At 39.8% G+C, this 19676-nt stretch overlaps 1 protein-coding gene across 1 annotated transcript in view; it reads right to left on the bottom strand.

The window, feature by feature from the left end:
• Positions 1–5835: 5835 nt before the first annotated feature.
• The window catches only part of MED21 (mediator complex subunit 21), a 40258-nt gene continuing 26417 nt past the window's right edge, over positions 5836–19676 (bottom strand). Inside the window, exons 3-4 of the mRNA XM_070095371.1 lie at positions 19537–19646; positions 5836–6305 (exon numbers count right to left, since the gene is read on the bottom strand). Coding sequence (XP_069951472.1) covers positions 6123–6305; positions 19537–19646 — 293 coding nt within the window. The 3' untranslated portion in view covers positions 5836–6122. The remainder of the gene's footprint in view (positions 6306–19536; positions 19647–19676) is intronic.

The following is a 19676-nucleotide window of genomic DNA, read 5'->3' as shown; positions in this document are numbered from 1 at the left end:
AGTGTGAGCAAAGTAACATTTATGAAGGGATTCAGGGAAACCGGCAGGCCGGACTTGAGTCCTGGAGATGGGAAGTACAGTGCCTGCACTCTGAAGGAGGGGTGTTAATGTTGCAGTTTAAAAAGTGTAGTGTAAAGCACCCTTCTGGCAAGACAGTGATGGAGTGAATGATGGTGAAAGTTTTTCTTTTTCGGGCCACCCTGCCTTGGTGGGAATCGGCCAGTGTGATAATAAAAAATAATAATAATAAGTTTGTTGTGATGCTGTTACAGTGGACCCCCGCTTAACGATCACCCCCAAGTGCGACCAATTATGTAAGTGTATTTATGTAAGTGCGTTTGTACGTGTATGTTTGGAGGTCTGAAATGGACTAATCTACTTCACAATATTCCTTATGGGAAAAAATTCGGTCAGTACTGGCACCTGAACATACTTCTGGAATGAAAAAAGTTCGTTAACCGGGGGTCCACTGTATTTATAAAAATGTCAATGCCTTCTTTTGTCATAAAATAAATCATGACAAGAGTCTTCTACTACCAGCCAAAGATTTTTTTTTTTAACACATCGGCCGATTCCCACCAAGGCAGGGTGGCCCAAAAAAGAAATACTTTCATCATCATTCACTCCATCACTGTCTTGCCAGAAGGGTGCTTTACACTACAGTTATAAGACTGCAACATTAACACCCCTCCTTCAGAGTGCAGACACTGTACTTCCCATCTCCAGGACTCAAGTTCGGCCTGCTGGTTCCCCTGAACCCCTTCATAAATGCTACTTTGCTTACACTCCAACAGCATGTCAAGTATTAAAAACCATTTGTTTCCATTCATTCCTATCAAATACGCTCACGCATGCTTGCTGGAAGTCCAAGCCCCTCGCACACAAAACCTCCTTTACCCCCTCCCTCCAACCCTTCTAGGCAGACCCTTACCCTGCCTTCCCTCTTCTATAGATTTGTACACTCTCTAAGTCATTCTGTTTTGTTCCATTCTCTCTACATGTCCAAACCACCTCAACAACCCCTCCTCAGCCCTCTGGATAATAGTTTTGGTAATCCCACACCTTCCTCTAATTTCCAAACTACGAATTCTCGGCATTATATTCACACTACACATTGCCCTCAGACATGACATCTTCACTGCCTCCACCCTCCTCCTCGTTGCAACATTCATCACCCATGCTTCACACCCATACAAGAGTATTGGTTCAACTATACAGTGGAACCTCGCCTAATGAACGCATCGCATAACGTTAAATCCGCCTAGCGATACATTTTAAAGCAAAAATTTTGCCTCGGCTAGCGCTAAAAAACTCGCTCAACGCGGTTCGTTCGAGACATGTCCACATGTGGCCTGAGCCCACCTCCCTTGTTCCGTGGGTGCCAGTGTTTACAAGCCAGCCACCGCGGTCGCTTCCAAGCATACAATCGCAACATTTCATATTATCACAGCCTTTTTAGTGATTGCACCTGCAAAATAAGTCACCATGGGCCCCAAGAAAGCTTCTAGTGCCAACCCTACAGCAAAAAGAGTGAGAATTACTATGGATATGAAGAAAGAGATCATGGTTAAGTATGAAAGTGGAGTGCATGTCTCCGAGCTTGCCAGGTTGTACACAAAACCCCAATCAACCATCGCTACTATTGTGGGCAAGAAAACAGCAATCAAGGAAGCTGTTCTTGCCAAAGGTGCAACTCTGTTTTCGAAACAGAGATCGCAAGTGATAGAAGATGTTGAGAGACTGTTATTGGTGTGGATAAACAAAAAACAGATAGCAGGAGATAGCATCTCTCAAGCGATCATATGTGAAAAGGCTAGGAAGTTGCATGACGATTTAATTAGAAAAATGCCTGCAACTAGTGATGATTTGAGTGAATTTAAGGCCAGCAAAGGTTGGTTTGAGAGATTTAAGAATCGTAGTGGCATACATAGTGTGATTAGGCATGGTGAGGCTGCCAGTTCGGACCACAAAGTGGCTGAAAAATATGTGCAGGAATTCAAGGAGTACATACACAGTGAAGGACTGAAACCTGAAGAAGTGTTTAATTGTGACGAAACAGGCCTGTTTTGGAAGAAAATGCCAAGGAGTACATACACAGTGAAGGACTGAAACCTGAAGAAGTGTTTAATTGTGACGAAACAGGCCTGTTTTGGAAGAAAATGCCAAGCAGGACCTACATTACTCAGGAGGAAAAGGCACTCCCAGGACATAAGCCTATGAAAGACAGGCTTACTCTGTTGATGTGTGCCAATGCTAGTGGTGATTGCAAAGTGAAGCCTTTATTGGTGTATCACTCTGAAACTCCCAGAGTGTTCAGGAAAAACAATGTCCTCAAGGCTAATTTGTGTGTGCTGTGGAGGGCAAACAGTAAGGCATGGGTCACTAGGGACTTTTTCTATGACTGGTTACACCATGCATTTGCCCCCACTGTGAAAAATTACCTAATTGAAAAGAAATTAGACCTTAAGTGCCTCCTGGTATTAGACAATGCTCCTGGTCATCCTTCAGACGTGGCAGAGCGACTTTCTGTGGAAAGGAGCTTCATTAAGGTCAAGTTTTTGCCTCCTAATACCACTCCTCTCCTGCAGCCCATGGACCAGCAGGTCATTTCCAACTTCAAGAAACTGTACACAAAAGCTATGTTTGAAAGGTGCTTTGTAGTGACCTCAGAAACTCAATTGACTCTAAGAGAGTTTTGGAGAGATCACTTTAGCATCCTCAATTGTGTAAACATTATAGGTAAGGCTTGGGAGGAAGTGACTAAGAGGACCTTGAACTCTGCTTGGAAGAAACTGTGGCCAGAATGTGTAGACAAAAGGGATTTTGAAGGGTTTGAGGCTAACCCTGGGAATCCTATGCCAGTTGAGGAATCCATTGTGGCATTGGGGAAGTCCTTGGGGTTGGAGGTTAGTGGGGAGGATGTGGAAGAGTTGGTGGAGGAGGACAATGAAGAACTAACCACTGATGAGCTGCTAGATCATCTTCAACAGCAAGAGGCCACACCTGAGGAAACTGCTTCGGAGGAGGGGATAGAGAAATTGAGGGAGTTGCCTACTTCAAAGATTAAGGAAATGTGTGCAATGTGGCTTAAAGTGCAAACCTTTTTTGATAACAATCACCCTCACACAGCTATTGCAAGCCGTGTTGGCAACCTGTACACTGACAATGTTGTGAAACACTTTAGGAATGTCATAAAGGAACGGGAGGTACAGGCCTCTATGGACAGATATGTTGTGCGACAGAGGTCCAGTGACTCTCAAGCTGGTCCTAGTGGCATTAAAAGAAGAAGGGAAGTAACCCCAGAAAAGGACTTGCCACCTCAAGTCCTAATGGAAGGGGATTCCCCTTCTAAACACTAACACCATCAACACTCTCCCCTCCTCCCATCCCATCAATCATCACCAGATCTTCAATAAAGGTAAGTGTCATGTAACTGTGCATGTCTTCTTCAGTTTGTGTGTATTAAAATTAATATTTCATGTGGTAAAAAATTTTTTTTGTTCATACTTTGGGGTGTCAGGAACGGATTAATTTGATTTCCATTATTTCTTATGGGGAAAATTAATTCGCCTAACGATAATTTCGCCTAACGTTGAGCTCTCAGTAATGGATTAATAGCGTTAGGCGAGGGTCCACTGTACTCTCATACATTCTCCTCTTTGCTTTCATGGACAAAGTTCTTTGTTTCCACAGACTCCTAAGTACACCACTCACCCTTTTTTCCCTCATCAATTCTATGATTCACCTCATCCTTCATAGACCCATCTGCTGACACGTCCACTCCTAAATATCTGAATACATTCACCTCCTCCATACTCTCTCCCTCCAATCTGATATCCAATCTTTCATCATCTAATCTTTTTATCCTCATCACCTTACTCTTTCCTATATTCACTTTTAATTTTCTTTTAAATATCCTACCAAATTCATCCACCAACCTCTGCAACTTCTCTTCAGAATCTCCCAAAAGCACAGTGTCATCAGTAAAGAGCAACTGTGACAACTCCCACCTTGTGTTTGATTCTTTATCTTTTAACTCAACACCTCTTGCCAAGACCCTCTCACTCACTTCTCTTACAACCCCATCTATAAATATATTGAACAACCATGGTGACATCACACATCCTTGTCTAAGGCCTACTTTTACTGGGAAATAATCTCCCTCTCTCTTACATACTCTAACCTGAGGTTCACTATCCTCATAAAAACTCTTCACTGCTTTCAGTAACCTACCTCCTGTACCACACACCTGCAACATCTGCCATATTGCCACCCTATCCACCCTGTCATATGCCTTTTCATGCTAGAGGCCTTTGTAATTAGTATTTTATAATATGTAAACCACACATTGTAAGCTTTGCAAGGAAATAAACATTTTCATTTTCATGTATCAGTTTCAATTGCTTTTCTTTAGGAAACTTTCTATAGAAAATGTGTTGGGATAGCTATGGGTTCACTCCCTAGTGCCATCTTACCTAATTTGTACATGGAATCATCCCCACAAGTATGACATCGTTAAGCTATATGAAGAACATTTGTCATCGTACCCAGAAGACTCAACATTAATGTCCTGCTCTCCAATGCACTCCAAACTCAACAATGTGGAACTATATATCAAATATACCAAGAGGAGGAATAAGATGGTTAACTCCTCTCCTGAATGTTCTCTTTTGCCAATCCAGAGATAAGCTTACCTTTAAGGTTTATAAGTTACTGTGTTTATACCTAGGTCTGTCATTATAGTTGACATCTCTTGCATACACACTATTGGTGCATGTTTGCTCCTATCTCCAAAATTCAGTGGTACTGTACTAGTATAGTGTAACTTTTTTGTTCAAGGAAGCATCTCTAATTATATAACAAAGATGCAATAGAAAAATGTGTTCTGGTAAATGTCGTTTCACTTAACTAAGGTTTTTGAGGAATTTATCACTGATGCTAAACAAAGTCATATTGTACAGACATAACTCATTCCTCACACTATACTTGTGTAATATTAATGAAGCAGTACAGCTGGTAAATAAATCTTACTACATCAGCTCCTGACACATTCAATGCAAAAATAAAAGAAGAATTTCCACTCACATAGCTAGTGTCAGTAACTGAGCGAGGGATCCACCAATTGTTGTAAGCTTAAATTAGACAAAGGCATTCACAGATACATCTCACTTCATTATGAAATATACTCAAATAACCCACTATAAAAAGAACATTAATAAAATGACCTGCCCTTGTATATTATACAGCTTTAAATTATTATAATAAAAAATAAGTGCTAAACCACAAGGGTTATATAACTTTAAAACAATCATTAATGTATCTATTACCTACTAATGCATCATGTCTTTAATTTATAAGTGATTAGAAATTGTGTAGCTGAATATTTTGAATTTCTTGAAGTGAAAATTTGTGAGATGATAGTCTATGTTAAGAAAATAATTATGTCAATTTTGTCAGAGTTTGTGTATAGTTTAGCCAACTGCAATAATCATAAATCACATGGAAAGGTATATGCTCAGAATTGTATCTGTTGAGAAAATTAGACAAAAAGTACAAAATAAATGAAACATTTTAAAAACAAAATAATTACTGTAAAGTCTTGGTTTAGTGGACTAGTAGGAAAGAGCAGTTGTCCAGTAATGGAAATAGTGGTGGATAAACATCTGATTGTTTGCCAGTGATTATAAAAAAATGGACACTTCTAAACCAAAAGACTTTGCCCTTTTCTGAATTAACTGACCAAGTGAATTCTGTCCTGCATTTTCATAGTCAGTTAAACTGGGGGTTTACAATACAGTATACAGAAAGATAAGGAAAAATATTAAAAGATTAAACAAAAATGCTTACTTCTGAAGATCCTCACACAGTAGCCAATAAACATGTATAGTAGAGTACAGTATACATATTTTTATACAAGTTGAACAACAGAACATAAGTCACTCCAGCTCAAGGAAAATGATTTAATATCAAACCTGGAATTGAAGCTATTTCTCACCAAACTTTTTATAAGTAAAAGAAAAAATCTGTGCTGGTAGGAATACACACACAAAAAAAGTGCTGTACCCAGCAATTTCTGGAAGCACTCTTATGTGTATCGAGAAAAATGTATTATTCATAAAAGTTCACATTTTAAGTGCATCTCCCTGAGATGCCTCTGTTATGCGATTTATTGCTAACTGGGTATTAGCAATTTCGGTAAGTGCTCTATTAATTTCTTCTAATAATTTATCCCCTCGGTCAATACCTCGCTGGAGTCTCTGTGCAGCTTCTTCACCTTCTTGTTCCAATACCCGCATGCTAGCTGTCTGTAAAACATGGAATACGTTGCACATATACTAATAATTTCTCTCCTTGTAAAACTAATGATTTAATGCAAATTGAGCTCACTATTAAATCTGGTATCTTTAATTTATTCATTGCACATAAACAGTAAACCTCTAATAAGGCACTGGTTATGTTCCTGAAAATCAATACCTTATAAAAAATAGCTTGATGTGAAGTGAAAAATAAAGGTTTTTTTCCTGAAACCCATAAATTTACCAAATATTTTTTTTTAATATTTTACAAGGTAAAAATTATAAATTTACCTTACGTTCTAGATGACACAGTAGGTAAGTTAGGAGTGCCAAGGTTAAATGAAAATGGGGGTCATCTACATGAATTATGTACAGAAAGAGGTTTAATAATGGGTATTACAGGTGCTCCTCGACTTACGATGGGGTTATGTTCCGATTAACCCATCTTAAGTTGAAAATATCTTAAGTCGAATATGAATGTATAAGATATAAATATATAAGTACAGTATAGGTAGTAGGTTGGTAGACAGCAGCCACCCAGGGAGGTACTACCATCCTGCCAAGTGAGTGTAAAATGGAAACCTGTAACTGTTTGACATGATGGTAAGATTGCTGGTGTCTTTTCTGTCTCATAAACATGCAAGATTTCAGGTACGTCTTGCTACTTCTACTTACACTTAGGTCACACTACACATACATGTACAAGTGTATATATACACACACCCCTCTGGGTTTTCTTCTATTTTCTTTCTAGTTCTTGTTTATTTCCTCTTATCTCCATGGGGAAGAGGAACAGAATTCTTCCTCCATAAGCCATGCGTGTTCTAAGAGGTGACTAAAATGCCAGGAGCAAGGGCCTAGTAACCCCTTCTCCTGTATAAATTACTTAATTTAAAAAGAGAAACTTTCATTTTTCTTTTTGGGCCACCCTGCCTTGGTGGGATACGGCTGGTTTGTTCGAAAAAAAAAAAATAAGTACAGTACTCCATGTGGAAGATGAACAGAATTCTTCCTCCATAAGCCATGCGTATCGTAAGAGGCAACTAAAATGTTGGGAGTAAGGGGCTAGTAACCCCTTCTCCCGTATACGTTACTAAATTTATGAAGAGAAACCATAGCCCCGTGTCTTGCTTTGTGGATGACACCCAGATTACCATGGCAGTGACCTCCAACGAAGACACTGCAAGACTCCAAGCGGACATCAACCAAATCTTCGAATGGGCCACTTAAAACAATATGAAGTTCAACGAGGAGAAATTTCAACTACTCGGATATGGGAAACTTGAGGAAATTAAAAATGTATCAGGGTATATGACAAATTCTATCCATACAATAGTGTGAGAAAGTAATGTGAAGGCCCTTGGAGTGATAAGGTCAGAGGATCTCACCTTCAAAGACCACAACAATGTATCTACCTCATCTGCTAGAAAATGATAGGATGGATAATGAGGACCTTCAAAAACTAGGGACACAAAGCCCATGATGGTTCTCTTCAAATCGCTTGTGTTCTCTAGGCTGGAATACTGCTGTACACTAATGGCTGGTGACATTGCAGACATGGAGAGTGTACAAAGAACTTTCATGGCACACATAGGTACTGGAAATGGCTGAAGGTCCTTGATCTGTATTCCCTGGAATGCAGGCGAGAGATAAATGATAATATACACTTGGAAGGTCCTGCAGGGATTTGTACCAAACCTGCACATGAAAATCACTCCCTATGAAAGCAAAAGACTTGGCAGGAAATGCAACATTCCCCCGATGAAAAGCAGGGGTGCCACGAGTACACTGAGAGACAACACAATAAGTGTCTTTAAGAAGGCACTGGACAGGCACCTAAAGTCAGTACCAGACCAACTGGGCTGTGGTTCGTTCGTCAGCCTGCGCGCAGCCAGCAGTAATAGCCTGGTTGATCAGACCTTGATCCACCATGAGGCCTGGTCTCAGACCGAGATGCGGGGGTGCTGACCCCGAAACCCTCTCCAGGTAAACTCCAGGTAACCCTGCCTTGGTGGGACATGGCCGGTTTGATAAAAAAAATTGAATAAATAACTACTGTCACTAATTACTGTAACTAAATACCAGTACTGAAAAGTAAATAAATGAATGCAAGTTCATGCTATCAATAAATGTACAGTATTGTACATTACAAATGTGCATTGATATCTCACCATCATAAGACCTAAATATCCTAAATCAAACCATAGTAAAGTGAGGAGCATCTGTGCTTACTTTAAGAGAGGATAAACAGGTATACAATATCCATATGATATAGTGTATAATAGCAGCAGTCTGCTATGATATGCATTAGTATATAAAAGGTTGATGGGCAGACCTAGGATAGTGCAAGCTTTTAGAGGAGCAACATATCAGATCACTGTTTAGTGGTAACTACAGTGAGACTGGCACGGTGGGCAAGAGAGAACTAAAGGGGAATAAACTAAAGGCACAAACAGTTAGGGGAATACATAAGCAACTGAGAAAAAAGTGGGTTTCAGAGACTACAGGCAATGAGGTGATCATAGTAGTAAGATTTACGAATGCAGTGCTAGAGTGCTCAGAAGCAGCTTGTGGTTACAGGAAAGTGAGTGCTGGTGGGAAAAAGAATAATTAGAGAAATTATAAGATGACAAGGGTGGTAAGTGAGGAAAAGTTAGCATATGAGAGATTATTTATAGTGTAGACAGGATACTTGAAAGACCGAGTATATACAGTGGACCCCCGGTATTTGATGGCATCGGTATTCGATAAATCCGGTATTCGATACATTATATCGCAAAAAATTTTCCTCGGTATTCGATTGAAAACCTGGTATTCGATACGATTTGTATGAGATGTGTCCACGTGTGGCCTGAACTGCCCCTTGTGTGCCAGTGTTTACAAGCCAGCCAGTGTGCGCGCATCTAAGGATACATTCGGTACATTCCATATTATCACTGTGTTTGGTGCTTGTTTCTGCAAAATAAGTCACCATGGGCCCCAAGAAAGCTTCTAGTGCCAACCCTTCAAGAAAAAAGTCGCTAATGACTTATGAAATGAAGAAAGAGATAATTGCAAAGTACGAAAGTGGAGTGTGTGTCGGAGCTGGTTAGGATGTATAATAAACCCCAATCAACCATCTCTACTATAGTGACCAGGAAAACGGCAATCAAGGAAGCTGTTCTTGCAAAAGGTGCAACTGTGATTACGAAGCAGCGACCGCAAGTGTTAGAAAATGCTGAGAGATTGTTATTGGTGTGGATAAATGAAAAACAGATAGCAGGAGATAGCATCTCTCAAGCGATCATTTGTGAAAAGGCTAGGCAACTGCATGACGATTTGGTAAAGAAATTGCCTGCAAATAGTGGTGATGTGAGTGAATTTAAGGCCAGCAAAGGCTGGTTTGAAAGATTTAACCCTTTGACTGTCGCGGCCGTATATATACGTCTTACGAGGTACCGTGTTTGATGTATATATACTCATAAATTCTAGCGGCTTCAAATCAAGCAGGAGAAAGCTGGTAGGCCCACATGTGAGAGAATGGGTCTGTGTGGTCAGTGTGCACCATATAAAAAAAATCCTGGAGCACGCAGTGCATAATGAGAAAAAAAAAAACTCCGACCGTTTTTTTTAATTAAAATGCCGACTTTGTGGTCTATTTTCGTATGGTATTTATGGTTGTATTCTCGTTTTCTTGGTCTCATTTGATAGAATGGAAAACATATTATAGAAATAGAGGTGATTTTGATTGATTTTACTATAAAAAGAACCTAGAAATGGAGCTCAAAGAAGGGGAAATGCTTGATTTTTGCCAATGTTCAAAAGTAAACAAATAACGCCATTGTCCAATAAATGTCAAACTAGCCATTCTAATATGCAGTCATGAATGGGTTGATGTTATTTATACAATTATTACAGTATTGCAGTAGTCTGCATAATAGTAAGTCTTCTATTTTTTGTTTGAATAAAAATTCAAAATAGAAAGCAAGAGTAATATCAGAGGGCCCTGGAGACATGACTGATGAGCAAAGAAAATGTTATTTTAGAGCCAGGAATGTCTGCATTGCTCATTCTGGACCTTATTTTGAAATTGTCATATTTTTTACTTTTCATGAAATTGGCCAAATTGCAAATTTCTGACCACATTATTAGGTAGTTGAAATCGGTAAATGGGCAGTTTCTTGCACTCAATCGATAGAAAAAATGGAGTTCTAAAGAAATAGCTATGAGTTTGGGCGACTGGAACAATGGAATTAGCCGAAAATAGGGCTCAAAGTGGGCGAAATCGCCGATTTGTAAACAGCGCCGAGGTCGCTAACTTCGCGAGAGCATAATTCCGTCAGTTTTCCATCAAATTTCGTTTTTTTTGGTGTCATTACAATCGGGAAAAGATTCTCTATCATTTCATATGAAAAAATAATTTTTTTTTTTAAATTTGGCAACACCAGGAGACACCTCAGGATTGGGGGTTGCGACAGTCAAAGGGTTAAGAATCGTAGTGGCATACATAGTGTGATTAGGCATGGTGAGGCTGCCAGTTCGGACCAAAAAGCAGCTGAAAAATATGTGAAGGAATTCAAGGATTACATAGACAGTGAAGGACTGAAACCTGAACAAGTGTTTAATTGCGACGAAACAGGCCTTTGGAAGAAAATGCCAAGCAGGACCTACATTACCCAGAAGGAAAAGGCACTCCCAGGACATAAGCCTATGAAAGACAGGCTTACTCTGTTGATGTGTGCCAATGCTAGTGGTGATTGCAAAGTGAAGCCTTTATTGGTGTATCACTCTGAAACTCCCAGAGTGTTCAGGAAAAACAATGTCCTCAAGGCTAACTTGTGTGTGCTGTGGAGGGCAAACAGTAAGGCATGGGTCACTAGGGACTTTTTCTATGACTGGTTACACCATGCATTTGCCCCCACTGTGAAAAATTACCTAACTGAAAAGAAATTAGACCTTAAGTGCCTCCTGGTATTAGACAATGCCCCTGGTCATCCTACAGACTTGTCAGAGCGACTTTCTGGGGACATGAGCTTCATTAAGGTCAAGTTTTTGCCTCCTAATACCACTCCTCTCCTGTAGCCCATGGACCAGCAGGTCATTTCCAACTTCAAGAAACTGTACACAAAAGCTATGTTTCAAAAGTGCTTTATAGTGACCACAGAAACTCAACTGACTCTAAAAGAGTTTTGGAAGGATCACTTTAATATCCTCAATTGTATAAACCTGATAGGTACGGCTTGGGAGGGAGTGACTAAGAGGACCTTGAACTCTGCTTGGAAAAAACTGTGGCCAGAATGTGTAGACAAAAGGGATTTTGAAGGATTTGAGGCTAACCCTGAGAATCCTATGCCAGTTGAGGAATCCATTGTGGCATTGGGGAAGGTTGGAGGTTAGTGGGGAGGATGTGGAAGAGTTGGTGGAGGAGGACAGTGAAGAACTAACCACTGATGAGCTGATAGATCATCTTGAACAACAAGAGGGCAGACCCGAGGAAACTGCTTTGGAGGAGGGGATAGAGAAATTGAAGAAGTTGCCTACTTCAAAGATTAAGGAAATGTGTGCAATGTGGCTTAAAGTTCAAACCTTTTTTGATGACAATCACCCTAACACAGCTATTGCAAGCCGTGCTGGTGACTATTACACTAACAATGTTGTGAAACACTTTAGGGATGTCATAAAGGAACGGGAGGTACAGGCCACTATGGACAGATATGTTGTGCGACAGAAATCCAGTGACTCTGAAGCTGGTCCTAATGGCATTAAAAGAAGGGAAGTAACCCCAGAAAAGGACTTGCTACCTCAAGTCCTAATGGAAGGGGATTCCCCTTCTATACACTTAACACCTCTCCCCTCCTCCCATCCCATCAATCATCACCAGATCTTCATTAAAGGTAAGTGTCAATTATTTTATTGTTATTATTCTATTGCATTAAACTTAATATTCCATGTAGTAAAATTTTTTTTTTTCATACTTTTGGGTGTCTTGCACGGATTAATTTGATTTCCATTATTTCTTATGAGGAAAATTGATTCGGTTTTCGATATTATCGGTATTCGATATCGGTATTCGATATTATCGGTATTCGATATTATCGGTATTCGATGAGCTCTCAGGAACGGATTAATATCGAATACCGGGGGTCCACTGTACAGAAAAGAAAAGATATTAAAAGAGTTGCAAGGAAGTCCAATAAGAGAACCAGTGAGAGAATGAGTTAATCTTTATCAAAAAATTTTGCTGAGAATAAGAAACAGTTTTGGAGAGATATTATTAAGATGAGAAAGAATCAGGACCAACTGGCCTTAGCAATTAAAAACAAGAGAGGAGAGATGTTATATGGAGAGGTGGAGGTTTGAACAGATGGCGAGATTATACTGAGGAGCTGTTAAATGTTGATGATGAAAGGGAGGTAGTGATTGCATGCACTGGACAGGGAGGGGAAAAAATCTAATAGCGGTAAAAAAGAGCCAGAGGTGGATGTGGGGAAAGTGCATGATGCAGCAGTTAGAATGAGAGGGAGGCAGATGGAACAGATGGGATTAAGACAGATGTTAACAGCAGGTGGGGATATAGTTTTCGAGTGACTGGTGCATTTGTTCAACATATGCTGAAAGAAGAAAAGGTACCCAAGGATTGACAGAAAGCATGCATAGTTGCTCTGTATAAGGTAACAGGGGAAAAGAGTTTAAGAACTATAGAGGAATAAGCATGTTGAGTATACTGAGCAAAGTAAAATTATTTTTGAATTAGGGGTAAGGCAAAAGAGGAGTACAAGAAGTAATGGATATACAGACAAAGTGTTTATACTGAATCATGTAAGTGGAGAATACTTAAATAAGGGTAAGGAACTACTTGCCATATTTCTGGATTTAGATAAGGCATATGATAGTGGATAGGGAAGCATGTGGCACATGTAGCAAATGAATGGAATGGTTAGTATGGTACTTAAGTAGTATAAAGATTTTATGAGAGTGAGGCTCAGGTATGCAGGAGAGAGGGGATGATCAGTCTCAAGTAAAAATAGGCCTGGCAGAGATGTGTGAAATCACCATGAATGTTTAATATTGTTATTGATGGAGCTTTAAATTAATTACAGTAAATGCCAAGGTTTTAAGTAGTAGGTTGGTAAACAGCAACTGGCCAGGAAGGTACTACCGTCCTGCCAAGTGAGTGTAAAACGAAAGCCTGTAATTGTTTTACATGATGGTAGGATTGCTGGTATCCATTTTTCTGTCTCATAAACATGCAAGATTTCAGGTACATCTTGCTACTTTTACTTACACTTAGGTCACACTACACATACATGTACAAGCATATATATACACACCCCTCTGGGTTTTCTATTTTCTTTCTGGTTCTTCTTCTTGTGTATTTCCTCTTATCTCCATAGGGAAGCGGAACAGAATTCTTCCTCCGTAAGCTATGCGTGTTGTAAGAGGTGACTAAAATGCTGGGGGCAAGGGGCTAGTAACCCCTTCTCTTGTGTAAATTACTAAATTTAAAAAGAGAAACTTTCGTTTTTCTTTTTGAGCTACACTGCCTTGGTGGGATATGGCTTTGTTCAAAAAAAAAAAAAAAGGCCAAGGTGTTGGGGAAATATGCGTATTATTAACCCTTTGAGGGTCGACAGGCCCTCTCCGAAACTCGTTCTCAGGGTCGGCCAAATTTCAAAAAAAAAAAAAAATTATTTTTTCTTATGAAAAAATAGAGTATTTTTTTCTAAACATTATAGGCTAAACAAAAAAATTTTAACGTCAATACTTACCGAGATATGGAGGTGTGAAATTTGCCAAAATTGAACAACATATGGTAACATCGCCGACTGCCGTCACCCGTATTTTTCTATTTACTTTTTTATGTACTATTTTCAATTATTTTTCAATTTTTCTTTTTCTGAGTAACTTTTATGGCCTCTGAGGCCAACATGATCAGTATTTTGTAAGTTATTTCTTTTTCAATACTACACAATAAGGGCGTAAACACTGTTGTCATTATTTTGTTTACAGAAAATATTTACACAAACAAACAATATCAAATGTTGTTTATTACTATTTTTCTATATTTTATATACACATATACAGTCACAGGGAATGTTTCTAGAAGTTCTGCAGCCTGTGGAACTCTTTGAAACATGGTGTCATGCACAGTGGAGTTTTGCACTCCTCACACATAAAACGAGTGTCTCTGCATTGTTGTGGGCATTTTTTTGTATGTGAACAGACGTAACACCTCTTCTGAGCCTTTTTCTTCAAAGCAGTAGCAGGCAGTTTTACCAGGAAGTGATCACCATGCTTCAGACGAGCAGGTAGTTGTTGATAATTTGGTGGGCGGTCAATTGTAGGTGCTGTTCCTTGGTACTTGAATACTATTTGTCTGATGACAGACAAACAGAATTCGCCGTACTGTGGTTTGTTTCTGGTGCTCATCTTATACATATTATAAGCATTGAGCATGGAAATGTCCAGAAGATGGAAAAACAGTTTGATGTACCACTTATAACTCTTGCGAACACAATCAGCAAACCCAATCTGCATGTCACATTTGTCCACTGAACGCATGTTGAAGGTGTAATCAATCACAGCTGCAGGTTTTAGAATGGGTTCATTTCTCTCTCTATGCTGCCTGCCACTGTCTGCCATTTCATTAGGGTGAATTGATGACAACAGTGTGACATCTTGTTTGTCATGCCACCGAAATGCCATGATGTCATTGGCAGCAAACGCCTGCACCTCACCTCTACGAGTGCCAGCGTCAAACCTGGGCATATGTTTTCGATTTGCACGCACTGTGCCACACACATCTGTCATGTTCACTCGCAAAAAATCACTGAGTGAGGGGCTTGTGTACCAGTTATCTGTATATAATATATGCCCCTTACCAAGGTATGGTTCTATCATTGTTCGAACCACATCACCTGAGATGCCCAATAACTTCCTGGTATTTTGCAATGTATAACTTCCAGTGTACACAATAATATCCAATACCAGACCACTGTAACAATCACAAAGCACAAACAACTTTATACCAAAGCGTTTCCTCTTGCTTGGTATGTACTGCTTGAAAGAGAGTCTTCCTTTGAACAGAATCAAAGACTCGTCAATTACAAGCTTCCTGAAGGGATAAAAATGCGTACTGAATTTCTGTTTAAGATACACAAACACATTCCTAATCTTATATAACCTGTCAGTTCTGTCAGGCCTGGTTTTATCTGAGAAGTGAAGCATACGTAACATTAGCACAAATTGATTCACTGGCATTATATCACTGAAACCTGGTGTTGCAATCAGGGGGTCTGTTGACCAGTATGATTTCACTTTGTGCTTATACACATGTGGCATAAGCATTATTGTGGCAAAGAAAAGATACATCTCAGCCACAGTTGCCTCCTTCCATTGGTGTAGACGTGATTTTGGTGAAAGTAATGTGTTTGCCATGGTGTACTCGTAGTATGTGTTGCTTTCCATGACAATACTTTTCATCAGTGGTTCGTCAAAGAATAACTCGAAACATTCCAGTTCAGTGGCATTGTTCCCAAGTGCACAAGATGGCCGTATTCCACTTTGGCTGCCATCAAACTGGTGGGGATTTGGAACAAAATTGACAGCTTCCTGCCAATCCCAGGTGCTGTCTGCTGGTGGGTACTGGACAATGACAGGTGGTTGTGGTTGTGGAGGTTGTGGTTGTGGAGGCTGGTGTGGTGGGGGAGTGGGGGATGGTGGCCTTTGTTCTAGATCAGCTGAGGCAGCGGCGTGGGTGGCAGCGTGGGTGGCAGCATGGCCCACTGCTGGTGCCTCACCGCCGGCACCACTACCACCACTCACATTTTCCATCCCAATTGCAACAGTATCTTCGTCATTTTCACTGTCTGTTCCTGTTGTACAGCCACGGGATGTACTCCGAGATACACTCCTTCCCCTTGGAATAGCATATGGCACACTTCCAGAGCGCATATATCGTCGTATATACTGACGCTTCACTGGGGAATATTGCACTTCACTATCACTACTGGAACTAGTTTGAAGAGCTTGTAGTTCATATTCACTATCACTATCATCACCCATGCTCTCATCTGAGTCTGGGATTTGGGAAAATAGAAGTTTCCTCTTGGGTTCTGGAACAACTGAACGTGAACACGAGGGCCCAGCACCAGAGGTGGAAGGCTGAGGGTCGTCTGGGTTTTCTTCACTATTACCGATATTATGGTCATTAGTTTCGGTCAAAACCTCACTAAAACCACGAAACTCATCTTCACTGGCACTTCCATCACTATTAGAACTGTCACTGGGGAACAAAAGTGTCCCAATTCGCCGAGGAGTGAGGAGCTTCTTACCGCGAGGCATGGTGGACTTTGTTTACTAAGAGGGCATTCCCAAAATGCACCACTGGGTCCCAGATTTTTTTTTCTACCGCGCACACCGACCACGCAGACCCATTCTCTCACACCTAGGCCTACCAGCCTTTTCGCGCGAGATTTGAGGCCGCTAGAATTTATGCGTACTAGTACGTCAAAAACCCCTACGCGTAAGACGTACTAGTACGACAAAAACCCTCAAAGGGTTAAAAGATACTGAATCCCGTAAGAAGTAGAAGCCATAGTTGATCTTTGCCAATGACAGTCCTTTGGGAAGATTCTGAAGTGAAGTTGCAAAGATTGGTAGATGAGTTTGGGTGGGTGTATAAAAGAAGGAAATTAAAAAGGTGAATACAAAACAAGAGCAAGGTAATGCAACTAATAAAAATGTTTTGGCAATAGAAATTGGATATCAGACTGGAAAGAAGGAGTATGGAGGAAGTAAATACAGTGGACCCCCGGTTTACGATATTATTTCATTCCAGAAGAATGTTCAGGTGCCAGTACTGACCGAATTTGTTCCCATAATGAATATTGTGAATTAGATTAGTCCATTTCAGACCCCCAAACATACACATACAAACGCACTTGCATAAATACACTTACATAATTGGTCGCATTGGGAGCTGATCGTAAACTGGGGGTCCACTGTATATTTAAATAACTGGGAGTGGAGTGGATATGTTGGCAGATGGGTCTATAAAAAGAAAGAGGTGAACTATAGGAAAGATGAAGGGAAAGGATGGGTGGAGTGCTGAGGTATCTATAGTAAGAAACAAGTTAAGCCATAGAAGAAAAAATGAAATGTATCAAAGCATATTTTAAAAAAAGTTGTTTGGAAAATTTGGAGGTCTCTAGAATGTAAACCAATTTTCTCATACTTTCTTCACTTTACATAATACAAATTTCCATAATGCGCTAATTTTCTGGAACCCACATATAGGTGTGATAGCTTTTCAACGTTATCTGAATTCATAAAGTGTAGAAAGAGATGTTTTGTCCAATGGAGTTCAGAAATTCTTGCCCAGTGTAATGATCATTTATGTAAATGGCACTTTAAGTTCAAGTGTGAAGAATTTTGTCCATGATAAAGAAAGAAAGATATTTATAAATTTCTTGTAATGGGAGAAGTGGTGACTTTTTTTTAAGTCTTCAGTGGTTTGTCTGGGTCATTTCGTAGATAGGTATGTGCCATACTGTTGCCTGACTCAGACAAGCTGAGAATCATCAATGTGTGGTGGGATAAGCCAATTCCATGGTTAAGGTGAAGTGTGAGCTGGGAGGGGATGTCAGAGGTGAAGAGAAGGTGATATGGATAACACTACAATCAGGTGTAGGCTTTCAGAGGTTGCTAAAAACTGGTTCCCAGTTCCTAGGAGAGTAGATGTCTGTGTAGAAGTCAGAAATTGAAGTAGCCATCACAGAGGATCTAGGAGTTTCAGTAACTGTTTTATCCAGCATAACATAAGAATGAGGTAAGAGAGGAAAAGAGAAGCACCACTGAGAATGGGTGTACAGCAGCTACACATGTCTCCTGATTTCCAGGTACTTCTGAGATGACTGGTAGTGCCAATGTCCCAGGAAACCACTACCTACCCCACCTGACATTTTGCACCAGGATGGCATCTCCACAATTTGCTGAGAAAAGCTTAGCAGAACCATGTGTTTAGAGAACACAACAGAACAACTGTCTTTCAGTCAATAATGACTGAAGGCAAACAGGAAAAAATTCTAGGAGCATACACCTTTAGCTGCCATTCCTGTTACTGCAGGCAACCTCCAGTAATACTTCCAGCATCAGAAGACCTATCAGATTGCCATCACCACTGAACAGGCTCTCATATGACAGATCTCTGACAGGTGATTTTTCCCTGATATGAATTAACAACAACAATTATCAGTAAACTTGGATGATGCCACACTAGGCAAATGACTGATTGTACATACTGAGATAAATTCTTGGATAAAGAATGCAGACATTGTGTTAGTGCAATTTAGACTTTGCATATGAGGTATTCCACAGCAGAAATGAATAAGCGCCACAATCTGAATTAGTAAACAAATCATTTCCTTAATGTTTCATTTGTCTGTAGGAATATTCAGATATGGTCTCCTGCATCTGTAGATACTGTCTTTTGAATCTTCCATACAGCCAGAGATAATGGTTGGAACAGATGGGGAAACTTTAACAGTGTTTTTTCCATTGTTTGAATTTGCTTATTTTTTTTCTGCAGATCAGTGCAGAATGGATGGATGGATGGATGCCTAAGAGGATGGAGTCATCAATTTGTCCTCTTAGGCAATGTTGGTTTTTATTGACTCAAGACCACTGAACAAACCATGGTAACACTAAATTGTGAACATTGTTTTCATGGTCTTTATGCTGCCTTTGCTTTCTGTTTGCACATGAAAACAATAAATTACACTGCATCCAAGGAAAGTGCAAAATCTGTACAGAAAAGAGTATTTTATAGGTGATATGATAAGAGCAATGCAGTATTTGTAACTTAATAAAGATTAACACACTTCACTGAATTGGATGAGTAGTGAAATATTTTAAGGAAGACCAATAAGGTGGAAGGGCAGGGCACTGAACTACTATGGGTACAAGAAGGTGATTGATAACATGAAATGTAGTGTCAAAAGGTATAGCTAGAGGAGATTTTAAAAAAACATTTTTATAGTGCAACAAATTTGTTGCATTGTGCCTCTATAAATGTGTGTGACTATATAGTCCTAAAAATTCTGCTTTTCCTTATTCTATTTTCACACAGATCTCAACACATACTTCATCAGAAAAACTACAAAGTTCATTCATTATTTTTAAATAAAACTTTGTCTACACTGTGTGAGATTTTGGGCAAGTTTACAGTGATATAAACTGCCAGGATATTATTTTTTCCCACCTGAAGTTCAGCAGAAGAATCCTCTGAAGGTAATGACTCAATCAAAGCATCTATATCTTTGGCATTGCGAGCAATCACCGTTGCAAATACTCGCTTATGTTCAGTCATGTCTGGAAGAAAAATTTTCCATGTACAGTAAT

The sequence above is a fragment of the Cherax quadricarinatus genome, chromosome 50 (assembly GCF_038502225.1).
Source record: "Cherax quadricarinatus isolate ZL_2023a chromosome 50, ASM3850222v1, whole genome shotgun sequence".
NCBI classification, from domain to species: domain Eukaryota; kingdom Metazoa; phylum Arthropoda; class Malacostraca; order Decapoda; family Parastacidae; genus Cherax; species Cherax quadricarinatus.
Note: the sequence above shows the minus strand (reverse complement) of the source record. Positions and strands in the feature narration are given on the sequence as shown.